Source organism: Heloderma suspectum, chromosome 10 (genome assembly GCF_057233095.1).
Source record: "Heloderma suspectum isolate Gila_16-S chromosome 10, 16-S_ref, whole genome shotgun sequence".
Taxonomy (NCBI): Eukaryota; Metazoa; Chordata; class Lepidosauria; order Squamata; family Helodermatidae; genus Heloderma; species Heloderma suspectum.
In genome coordinates this window covers 7812787-7825521 of record NC_139467.1, presented here as the reverse complement: position 1 = coordinate 7825521, position 12735 = coordinate 7812787, and the positions used below count along the sequence as shown (strand labels likewise).

The following is a 12735-nucleotide window of genomic DNA, read 5'->3' as shown; positions in this document are numbered from 1 at the left end:
AAATCATTAAGTTTTGCAAGGGTATAATAAGGATCTTAGGGTGAACAGCATTGGGAAGGGAATTTTGCATTTCCCGTCCCCTTTTTCTTTTGACAGTTGAGTTGAGTAGCAAAACTCTCCCCTCCTCTTCTCACTTAGTTCTGCTTACTCATTTTACCCTTTTTGTTGTTTGGTAGGTAGGAATTTTGCCTTCCTTCCTGAACACAGCAAAATAGTTAAGGGCGCAATCCTGTGGGGATAGGTGACCACCTATCCAATGCAGGGCAGGAGAAGCACGGAGGGGATTGTTCCCTCTGCATTACTCCAGCCCTGCATTTGCGGATAGACTGCTGATTTCGGCTGCCTAGCTGTGGGAAGGCGGAGTGGGGGAGGAGGCTGCTGGATGACACATAGGATATGTCATACTGGCATTTCCACCTTCCTCGCCCTGGAACATCCCCCGGAACACCCCATTTTGGCAGCATGGAAGCGGGGGGGAAGGTCGGTTCTCCAGGAACTGACCTCAGAGCACTCATATCCTACGGCCTCATATCCTATGGCTGTCTAGCCACTGACTAGTGGACATAGGATTGCTCTCTCAGTATCTGTGTTGGGTGACTGTGCTCTAGCCTTGCAGGGCTTGTATACAAAGCTAATGGTAAATGAGTGATAATTCTAGAGGATTTCTATTTATGGACATGCTTTATACAGTTCAAGACAGAGGGCCTTTTCAGTGGTGGTGTCCTATCTGAAGAACATTTTACTTTCCCAGGCATTGTAAGAATTGTTTTGAGAGCTTTTAGATCGTTACACTGTTTATTTTGCTGTTGTTTTTACTTTGGTTTTAAGTGCTGCATTGTCTTTATCCTTTGCTGCTGGATTTATCTTGACTTTATTATGTGATGTTCTTATGATTGTTTACTGTTTTGTAAGTTATGTTTTTAAATTTACCTATACGCTGCTCAGAAAACTCTGGTTATTGGTGGTCTAAAATTATAAAGAGAAATGAGTATCAGAATTCTTTATAGGACTGCAGCAAATTTTAGTTTGACTTTATTTTGTCTCAAATTATGGGAAATGAAGCAAAATATATCTTGGGTGGAATACTAAAATTATATCCTGAAATTTTGAGGTTTGATCAAAATTGATTTGATACCACTTCCGCTGCCTGTTTGCAGCACCTGCAGATTCTGATGCTACTTCTCTCTTGGTACAAACATAGGCCAGTCGTGTCCACTGAAGCATGTTACGGTCATCACATAAGTTTTATCAGCCATACAGATTTAATGCTGTGGTAGTATCATTATGTACACTGTATTTGCCTGTTTGTTTCAAGACAGTGGTGTGTCATCTTTGCATATTGGTGGTGGAGTTTGTAGACCGGGGTGGGCAACATTTGTGGGTCTGTGGACACATTTGGAAATGTGAGAAAATGTCTTTGGCACTATCACAAAATGGCTGCCATGGGAGGCGTGACTAGTCTAGAGATGTAAAATTTCTGGAAATTTTGAGGCCATGGAAAAAAACTATTTTTTTTCTGGGGGTGTTTTCTGGAAAAATTGGAAATTTTGGAAACACTGAAAAATAAGCAATACTTATTTTTTTAGCTCTCTTTACAGATCTGAGGTCAGTTTGTTGCTTTAAGACAGCCTTTCTCAACCAAATGCCCTCCAGAAATTTTGGACTTCAGCTTCCATCAGCCTCAGGCAGCATGACTGATTGTCAAGAATGCTGGGCACTGTAGTTCAAACATCTGGAGGGCCCAAGGTTAGGGAGGGCTGCTTTAGGAACATAAAGCAGCCTTTCTGTTCCTAAAGTTATTTTATGTATGAATTAATTTTATGAGCAAACCATAATTATATTTTAAAACTTTAAAAAAGAAACTCAGTAAATTTGTAATTATTATCTGCATAGATGTGAACTACATTAAATGACTGCTACAGCACCAGAAACAGGATTCTATAGAGCAAAACCCAAGCTGTCGAGAATGCACATTTACTGTCAAGAACGCACAATGGTGTCTCTACTCACATGTTAGGAAACAGAGCATAAATGTCTATCAGTGAAATATACTTTAGATCAATAATTTTAATACAGAATGAAAGAACTATGCTGGGAATCTTACAGAGAGGATTAAAAATTATTTTTCCCCATGGCTTCGTTATTTCGACATTTTATATCTCTAGTCTTTCTATAAAAGTGTTCTTATTATGTAGTTTTTAGAAATCATTTTGTGGGGGAGTAAAGGTTAGGTTTGTTGTTGTTTATTTGGTCAGTCGCTTCTGACTCTTCTTGACTTCATGGACCAGCCCATGCCAGAGCTTCCTGTCGGCCGTTGCCACCCCCAGCTCCCCCAAGGTCGAGTCCGTCACCTCCAGAATATCATCCATCCATCTTGCCCTTGGTCGGCCCCTCTTCCTTTTGCCTTCCGCTTTCCCTAGCATCAGCATCTTTTCCAGGGTATCCTGTCTTCTCATGATGTGGCCAAAGTACTTCAGTTTTGCCTTTAATATCCTTCCCTCAAGTGAGCAGTCTGGTTTGATTTCCTGGAGTATGCACTGGTTTGATCTTCTTGCAGTCCAAGGCACTCTCAGAATTTTCCTCCAGCACCACAGTTCAAAAGCATCTATCTTCCTTCGCTCAGCCTTCCTTATGGTCCAGCTCTCGCAGCCATAGGTTACGACGGGGAATACCACTGCTTTAATTATGCGGACCTTTGTTGTCAGTGTGGTGTCTCTGCTCTTAACTATTGTATCAAGATTTGTCATTGCTGTCTTCCCAAGAAGTAAACGTCTTCTGATTTCCTGGCTGCAGTCAGCGTCTGCAGTAATCTTTGTGCCTAGAAAGACAGTCTGTCACTGCCTCCACATTTTCTCCCTCTATGTGCCAGTTATCAATCAAGCTGGTTGACATAATCTTGGTTTTTTTGAGGTTTAATTGCAACCCAGCTTTTGCACTTTCTTCTTTCACCTTCATCATGAGGTTCCTCAGCTCCTCCTCGCTTTCAGCCATTAAAGTGTTATCATCTGCATATTGGAGATTGTTAATGTTTCTTCCAGCGATTTTAACTCCAGCCTTGGCTTAATTAAGCCCAGCACGTCGCATGATGTGTTCTGCATACAGGTTGAATAGGTAGGGTGAGAGTATACAACCCTGCCGTACTCCTTTCCCAATCTTAAACCAGTCCATTGTTCCGTGGTCTGTTCTTACCGTCGCTACTTGGTCGTTATACAGATTCCTCAGGAGGCAGACAAGACGACTTGGTATCCCCATCCCACCAAGAACTTGCCACAATTTGTTATGATCCACACAGTCAAAGGCTTTGCAATAGTCAATAAAACAGAAATAGATGTTTTTCTGAAACTCCCTGGCTTTCTCCATTATCCAGCAGATATTGGCAATTTGGTCTCTAGTTCCTCTGCCTTTTCTAAACCCAGCTTGTTGTTGTTGTTCAGTTGTTCAGTCGTGTCCGACTCTTCGTGACCCCATGGACCATAACACGCCAGGCCTTTCTGTCCTGCGCTCTCTCCCGGAGCGTGCTGAAGTCCATATTCATTGCATCGGTGATGCTATCTAGCCATCTCATCTTCTGCCGTCCCCTTCTCCTTTTGCCTTCAGTCTTTCCCAGCATCAGGGTCTTTTCCAGGGAGTTTTCGCTTCGCGTTAGGTGGCCAAAATATTTGAGCTTCAGCTTCAGTATCTGTCCTTCCAATGAGCAGTCAGGGTTGATTTTCTTTAGGATTGACTGGTTTGACCTCCTTGCAGTCCAGGGGCCTCGTAAGAGTCTTCTCCAGCACCACAGTTCGAAAGCATCAGTTCTTCGGCGCTCAGCCTTCCTTATAGTCTAGCTCTCACAGCCATACGTTACTACTAGGAAAACCATAGCTTTGATTAGACGGACCTTTGTCGGCAAGGTGATGTCTCTGCTTCTTACTATGCTGTCTAGGTACATCTGGCAATTCTCGTTCCATGAATTGCTGGAGTCTACCTTGCAAGATCTTGAGCATTACCTTACTGGCATGTGAAATAAGTGCCGCTGTTCGATAGTTTGAACATTCTTTGGTGCTTCCCTTTTTTGGTATGGGGATATAAGTTGATCTTTTCCAATCTGTTGACCATTCTTGTGTTTTCCAAATTTGCTGGCATCACTTTGACAGCATCATCTTGCAAGAGTTTAAACAGTTCAGCTGGGATACCGTCATCTCCTGCTGCCTTGTTATTAGCAATGCTTCTTAAGGCCCATTCAACCTCACTCTTCAGGATGTCTGGCTCTAGCTCACTGACCACACCATCAAATCTATCCCCAATATTATTATCCTTCCTATACAGATCTTCCTTATATTCTTGTCACCTTTTCTTGATCTCTTCTGCTTCTGTTAGGTCCTTGCCATCTTTGTTTTTGATCATACCCATTTTTGCCTGGAATTTACCTCCGATGTTTCTAATTTTCTGGACGAGGTCTCTTGTCCTTCCTATTCTATTATCTTCTTCCGCTTCTGCGCATTGCTTGTTTAAAAATAATTCCTTATCTCTTCTGGCTAACCTCTGGAATTTTGCATTGAATTGGGCATATCTCCCCCTATCACTGTTGCCTTTTGCTTTCCTTCTTTCTTGGGCAGCTTCCAGTGTCTCAGCAGACAGCCATCTTGCCTTCTTGGTTTTCTTTTTCTTTGGGACGTTTTTTGTTGCCGCCTCCTGAACAATGTTGCAAACGTCTGTCCATAGTTCTTCCGAGACCCTATCTACTAAGTCTAGTCCCTTAAATCTATTCTTCACCTCCACTGCATATTCATTAGGAATATTCGTGAGCTCATATCTAACTGATCTGTGGGTCTTCCCTATTCTCTTTAGACTGATTCTAAATTGTGCAATAAGAAGTTCATGATCTGAACTCCAGTCAGCTCCAGGTCTTGTTTTTACCAACTGCATAGATGTCCACCACCTTTGGCTACAAAGGATGTAGTCAATCTGATTTCGGTGTCGACCGTCTGGTGAAGTCCATGTATAAAGTCGTCTCTTAGGTTGTTGGAAGAGAGTGTTTGTTAACAATATATAAATACTTTGTCTTAAATTCTAAAAAAAAAATAATAATCCAAAGCTGTTAAATTTTTCAATTGGCGGGGAGGGGAATCAGAAACAGTCCTTGGGAAAAACTGGAAAAAAAACGTTTTTTCTGAATTTTTCCGTTTTTTTCCTAGTCCTTCAGAATTCTGGACTAGTCACAAAGGACAGTTAACTTGAGGCATTCATGGGAAATGGCAGCTGTTGGAAGCCCTTATTTTGGTTTAAGGTGATTACAGCTGCCAGTAAGAAAATGTGTTAATTTTTAAAAAAAATAGTTGGGAGGATAGGGCACCTTGATGGGAACAAAGATAAGTGTCTGGAAGGGGACGGCAGAGGATGAGATGGCTAGATAGCATCACCGATGCAATGAATATGAACTTGAGCACGCTCCGGGAGAGAGCGCAGGACAGGAAGGCCTGGCGTGCTATGGTCCATGGGGTCACGAAGAGTCGGACACGACTTAACGACTGAACAACAACAACAACTGCCATATTGCCTAATCCTGTTGTAAAGATTGTAGAATGAGGTGGATTTTTTTTTTAAAGGAAAAAAAAATCAGTAGTGCTTAGTAAGTGGCAAAACTGAACAGAACTGCTGAAAACAATATAGGAGGGCATCAGTTTGGGGAAGGCTGCCCTAAATTGATTGGGACTTGGTTTAATGTGTAACCTACACTCATACACATACATGACAAGTGCCACATTACAGTCCTATGCATGTTTAGACAGAAAAAAGTCCTATGCTGTTTGGGGAATGCTGGGAGTTGTAGGACTTTTTTCTGTTTAAACATGCATAGGATTGCACACTTAAAGGAGTATACTGCTGGTAGGGTTAAAGTGATATGGAGTGGAATCATACAATTTGTTAAACTAGTTTTATTTCATTGAAATACTGATTTTATATTTGCTTTTACCTGTCCTGAGGCTTCCGGATGATCAGACTACAAAGTTTCCTAAAATTATATCCAACTTGGCACAATATAAGTTCTGAAAAAAAATTATACTATTGAGAGGAAATTTTAAAATCAGTTTTAAATCTTAGTATGTTCAAAAGGCCTCTGCATCTAGTGTGGCTGATTTAATAATACTGGCAAAGGGGGAGGTGTTAACCTCTGAAAGAAACTTGGGATGGAATTGGGCTTTCAGGGCTGGTGTCCTCCTCAAACCCCCCCCCCCCATTTTTTTGATGGCAAAGGGGCTAGTCTCTGTTGAAGCCAAAAGGATCTGTTTTGCAAAGAACTAGCAGGCAGGAAAAACCAAAGTTATCCCACCAATGGTTTTTGTGTTGGCTGAGAAGAGAGTGAACTTTGCTTAGTCTCTGCCTAATGAGTAGAATCCACCCCCTGCCGCCAAAACAGGCCCATACCCTATGCTGTTCTGCCAGGGACATTCCTCACTGGCTGATGGAGCTGGACATGTGGAACCCAGTAGTACTTTAGAGAGGGGATATTCTGTTGTGATTGCAAAGACACCCCTCCCCCATCCCATTACGTGAGACTCCGGAACATCCCAGTTGCAAGTATTCCCACTTTGATAATATAGGGAGGTAGCATTTATATACATATACATATATATATATATAGTGTTTTTCCTGAGTGCCAAAGAGCTTCAAATTAATTGGCTGCATTCCCACAAAATGCTAAGCCAGAATTTTTCAGAATCCTGGCTTATCATTTGCAAGCAAGGATGCTCATGTATGCTGCCTGATTGCCTCAACTTGGCTCATCATGCAAGTGGGAGCAGCAAAACTAGCCCGGAACTTACCAGGGCAGAAAAGCATAGGGTTATGATTGAACCAGAACTCTGGCTTAGTGTTTTATGTGAATGTGACCACTATCTCATTAAACCTTACAACAGGGGTAGAGAACTTCTTTGAGCCCAAAAGCTGAAGATCCATTTTGGAGAAGCTCTCAGGGGCTGCATTCCAGTGGTGGGCAGGGCCAAAGGCAGCATATTTTATCTTAAAGCTCTTGCTGTCAGTAAGTAAACCTTAAGAGAGGCATTTCAAACTTTTAGGAGTGGGAAAGAAACTGTGGAAAAGGTGGAAAGCCAACAAATGGTCAGGGGAAAGGAGGTGTGGCCAGGAAAAGGGGGCATGGCCATCTGGAGAACCCCAGGTGGCTGGACTGGGATCCCAGGAGGGCTGGATTTGGCCTGTGGGCCTGAGATTCCCTACACCTGCTTTACAAGAACTATAAGGTAGGTCAGTATTATTATCCACATATTTTAGATGGGTTGGGCTGGGGTCAAAAATGCCTTGCCTAATGCTGCCTAGTGCATTCCTGGCTAAGGTCAGACTTGAACTAGAGGCTTCCTAGGACACACTCTTATTGACTGACCAACACCATATACTGTGTAAATGAGCTAAAAGTTGTCTTTACTGATTTAGAATTGGGGCTTCCTGCTCCTTCAGCACCTAAAGAAGTGGAGCAAGGAGGCAGATCCAGTTCTGGCAGTGGAAAGAAAGGAAAGCACCAGCAAAGCTCCCCTCAAGCTCCTTTCCTGGATTGCAGCCTCTGTGGGAAGGTTTTCAGTAGCACCAGCTCTCTCAGCAAACATTATGTGACTCACAGCCAGGAACGGAAACATGTCTGTAAGATCTGCAGCAAAGCATTTAAGCGGCAGGACCACCTGTATGTATCTGTTTGCCAATAAAACTGATTTAAATGTATAAAGACAGTTTCTGCTACGGTAGACATCTAGCCTATTCCAGTTTGGTTAGTGCCTGGTACAGATGCACACAGAATTATTATTCCTTAGTAATGTGTGACTTAATCTGCCTTCCTGTTAAGTAAATGGCAAAACTGCCAATGGATTTGCTTTGTGTCCATGGTGTAAGCACACAGTTCTGCAAGTGCAGTAAGCTTTCAGGTTTAATAGAACTCTAGTCCAGGCAGGGTTCCAGCAATGAATAGGCATCTGGTACTGAGGGGAAATAGGCTTTCTAAAGTTGTTTTGTGATGTGTGAAATAATTTGACCCTCAGATAATTTGGGGGACAGATGGGTGTGAGCAATTGCTTGGTAGGGTATGTAGGTGCAGTGATTGTACAGAAAAAGTACTTGAGCGAAAAGGAGTAGAACTGTGGGAGTTTTTAAAAACTCCTTTTCTTTATAGCACAGGACAAAATAATGTCTCCCTTTTGACTCCTCCCCCAGCTTTCCAGTAACCACATGAAAACTAGAGGCTTGTAACCAAAGATCTGGGCATAGTTATCACCGAGAATGGTAAACCTGTGCCTGATTGTATTGTTTCAGATTAGAGGTGGAGGCTGATATGATGGAGTGCTACTCCAAACGAGAAAACTCCTTGCAGATAGAAAGGTAGCAAGCTAGGATAGAGCCCTTCTCTCTGATGTCTAGTTGTATATGGAGGGCCTTTTATATGGAGGATCATTCAGTCATAGAATCATAGAATAGAATCATAGAATAGTAGGGTTGGAAAGGGCCTACAAGTCATGTGAGTCCTCATCTGCACTCTGAAGTGATTCAGTGTCTGAGCTGACCCAGGGAACAGAGCCTTTAAGTAAAGATTGCCCAGGCGAAGACTTTATAGCCCTTCCTGGTGAGGGGAGCCAAATGGGCAACCTGGGTGGGCAGAGTCACTCCAGCACCTGGGAACCTTGTACTTCCTGGAGAAATGTTGCAGCCTGTAGCTCAGATGTTTCACCACATGGAGCAGCTATACACGGAACCATGGGTTCTTGTTTGCAGCCCTGACAGTTCGTGACATACAGCCCAAGTATAGGTTTATCATCCTTGAGAACTAACCCAATCTCCCTCTACTCCAAATCCATATATGACATTCAGCTTCCCTCATCTCTACAGCTCCTGGTGACATGTACCCTGTGTTTTTTTACCCCCTCTCCAGCCTCTGGCCATCTTCTCTTATCTTCTGTCTCCTGAACATCTCCCTCTTCCTACTTTCCTAGGTCCATGTTAACTCTCCTTCCTTGAAATACTGCTTGCCCTACCAGTGGTAGCCAGAGAGGTCCTTCTGATGACCCTGTCCTTCTCTGATAGGGAGGCAGCTGAAGCAATCACTGCCAGAGGCTTCACCACCACCATAAGTCCTTTATTATATTGCAGTATAAATTGCAGTGAGAATTGCAATATATATTGCAGTGAGAATTGCATTAGTCAAGATCAGAAGTGATGCTTAAGGTTAGCCTATGTAGATTAGCCAGTGTATTCATGTTTTTAAAGAAAAATAAATCTTTTTAAATCTCAGGAGTGGTCACATGCTAACACACCAAAAAACAAAGCCATTCATTTGCATAGAACAAGGTTGTAACAAGAGTTACTCGGATCATCGATCGCTGCGCCGGCATTACGAAATGCACCATGGCTTCCGGTTGTTAAAGGATGACGAGGCTTGTGAAGGCTCTCCACCTTCACATGATTCACGTGCCCAGATAGGACACAGTGGCATGAGAACTGCAGAGAGACTGGCTGTTCACCCTGAACCTCAAGCCCCTAATAATTCCCTCATGCCCAACAGAGACTTGCTGAGGTGTATTGTAAGTAGCTTAGTCAGCCAGAAGCTTCCATCTGCTTCTTCACCCTCTACGGGACAGAATGAATGTGACTCCAGGGGATCCTTGCAACCTTGCACCTCTGCCTGTGGTCAGATTTCTTGTGTTCCCACAAGTACTACTGCACTCACGGAAGCTAGTGGCAATAAAGTGATGAAGGAGTTTTATCCTTGTCAAAAGAATACAACCTCTTCCAGTGTGTACACCATAATAAATCCTGGGAATTTATCTGTACTTGGACCAGCAGAAAACATTACAAATTTGCCAGACAGGCAGCCACATTCAGAACCTCAGTTCCCTTTAGAAACCTCAGCCCTGGAGTATTGGCCAAACAGTGGTGTACCTCATTTCCCATTATTCAGAGGACAGAAGATTCCTGTCACCGCTCACCAATCAAGTGGCAGTTTCCAATGGGTCCGAAATGTGCCACCGGCCTGCACGAAAAGCAAAGGGAATGGTGTTTATGTTGCTCAGATGTCGCCTGCTCCAGGTCAAGATGTTTCACAAGGGCTGGTGGGACCTTCCCATAGTTTTGACTCTTTGGCACATAACTTTGAGTGTCCAGATGTTTTATCCTTTACTCCAGCACTCTTAAAGACTCAAGGGGAAATCCCTGGAGATCCAATGTTCAGTGGCTTTGAAGAGAGTTTTAGGCCAGCACCAAGGCTTCCAGATTCTCCAAAGCATGGTGTGCTGCAGAAGGGTGAGGCCGGACCGCTCTTCAGGCAGCTCTTCATGAAATCCCAGGAATCCTCTGTGAATCAGGATCAGCTACAACTCCAGAGTCACCTGTTCCAAAGGATCACCAAATCTCAGCACATTGTATCCCACACCCAGCTGCTAGCTCCATCACAGCTGGCGGGTGTGGAGGCTGAGCATGTGGCAGCGAAACCTCTTCAAAGCATGTTTCAGCAGCAAACAGATTTGGTTCACCCAGTTTTGGAATCCACAGAAAATGAAGGATCTTCCCCGTGCATGAAAAAGGTCTTGACCCAATTTCAGAAGGACATTTCGTCTGGCAATGAGAAAGAAGGGCAACAGCCAGCTGCTACTCTACAATCCTTTCAGTCAGTTTCCATGCCCTCTGTAAGCACAGACAGCATTTCTCATGCAAAGCACACCAGGACCTTGAAAAGATGCCTGGGATTCAAAGATTTCTCCAGCCCTAGCCAATCTGTAATGTATGACAACACCCCAGGAAACCACACTTATGGGAAGCCAAGGCAGTCAGAGAACGGCTCTCCCATATCAAGAAAGAAAGAGAAGATTAAGACATGTACCAAAGAATCAGGCAGCAAAGGGCATTCTCGCAGTGGTAGACCACGCAGGAAGGAGAAGCCAAAGTTTGATGTATCTTCCATAGCTTCTCCCAGTCAAGTGGCTATGGCTTCCTTTTCCTTGCCTAGTGCCTCATTTGATAGTGGAGCCAGAGTGAAACCAAACCTGACCATTTTCAACAGAATTCAGGCATGTTCAAAACTTTTTAAAAAGGTTTTTAAGAAAAAGCAAAGGTTGAATATTTCTTTTAATGTTTATGTCAAGGTAATTGTTAGTGTGTCACAAGACTGTGTTGATTGTCTGTAGCATCAGGGTTGGAGAAAGCATAACAAGGCTTTTTATGTACTGTAGGCCATTAGTCAGCAACCCTTTTTTGTTTTTTTTAGTAGAAGCCATATTTTGACATAAGCAAGGACCAAAGGACCACTAACATTGGCTTTGCTCATGTATTGACTCTCTTGTAAGCTAGGACTCAGGCTTATTGTACTGTCACACACCCATTAAGACACAGGAAAAGAGCTCTTTCGCTCCCTTCTCTACAACATGAATGGCAAGTAGAGGTATTAGACATTTCCCTGTATGTGCCACATCTTCTCATTCCAATAGGACTTGACTTGGTGCGTTCCTGGGAGTAGTTGAGGTACATAAATGGAGAAATTCTGTCAAGTCCTCTATTGGTGTTCATGCTGGGAAGAAGTAAGTCAAAAAGTATTTTGCCTATGTCCAGTTTAGGAGAAAATGGCTGTGGTGCATTAGTAAATGAGGATGGGGTTTTTCTAAGATGGAGGGAAATGGGAAGCCCATGACTGTCACATCGGGTCCCCTGGCTACCAGATGCCTATGCCTGGTGTAGGCCCTGCATTTATAATGAAGAGGAGAAAAAAGTAGACTAAGGGGGCAATCCTGTGGTCCCTAGACAACTTCTGAGGGGCCACAGGTTAGTTCGGATTCCCTGCTCCAAGGTCGGACAGCCCTCTGACCTTGGAGGGGGGAATCAAGAGATCCGATTCCCATCTCCCTCGCAGCCAGTGTGGAAAGAACTGCGCCAGCTGCCCTCCAAGGTTGGCAAAGTGACTTTGGAAAGGGGGAAAGGGGAGCATTTTGGTGGGCGGGGAGGTTAGGAGACTGGAGAGGCCAGAATATGAGCTATCCTGAGGCCTCTCCAGCCTCCTTTCCTCCCCTTTTGAAGAGCCATTGCTAGACAGGCAAATAATCCTGTCCAGTGAACAATGCAGGGCAGGAGGACAGGGAGGCAAAGATCGCCTTGTCCTCTCCTCCTGCCCTGCACCGGATGATCACAAGTCTCCGAGTTCGGGGGCTTCCAATCATCGAGGGCGCAACCCATAGGATTGCGCCTTGAGGGGGCTTCCATGCTAAGTATTTTAGTGTGCAATTGCCATGCTTCATTCATTCACTTTTTTACAGGGTAATGCCATCATTCAGTCACTGTCACCCTTTACTTTCCCTGTGGTTCCTCTGTCTTTTCTCAGATGACAGAGGCTGCTTCCGGACAGGTGGCTCCTACAATAATAAATCTTCTCTGTAAATTACAAGTGGAATTGTAATGGACTTTACACTCTACCTGGGATATTTCATTTTTTCTGTATGTCTGTCCCAATGTGTTCCCTCCACACCAGTGGGTGTGACATAGTGCTGTGGATGGAGAAGGGAAAGATAAAATTCACCTGAGTGGCCATTCAAAGCTTAGCACACTTTGGGCCCATTTGCACAATCAAAACAACCCTCCTGGGCTGTTGTAGGGTTAGTTGAGGTTTCTTTAACCCTCCAACAAGCCATGCTGCCCAGGTTTGGATGACATGATATGATAAGCAGTGGCCGGGCAGTGATTATGTAAATTGCACCCAGCACATGCCATGGCTCA

At 43.8% G+C, this 12735-nt stretch overlaps 1 protein-coding gene across 6 annotated transcripts in view; it reads left to right on the top strand.

The window, feature by feature from the left end:
• Nucleotides 1–12735, top strand: part of ZNF541 (zinc finger protein 541) — a 56627-nt gene that overhangs the window by 6316 nt on the left and 37576 nt on the right. For all 6 annotated transcript variants that reach the window (XM_084814914.1, XM_084814913.1, XM_084814916.1 and 3 more), the window contains 2 exons: nucleotides 7432–7675; nucleotides 9272–11042. In XM_084814914.1, the coding sequence (XP_084671040.1) occupies nucleotides 7432–7675; nucleotides 9272–11042 (2015 nt within the window). The remainder of the gene's footprint in view (nucleotides 1–7431; nucleotides 7676–9271; nucleotides 11043–12735) is intronic.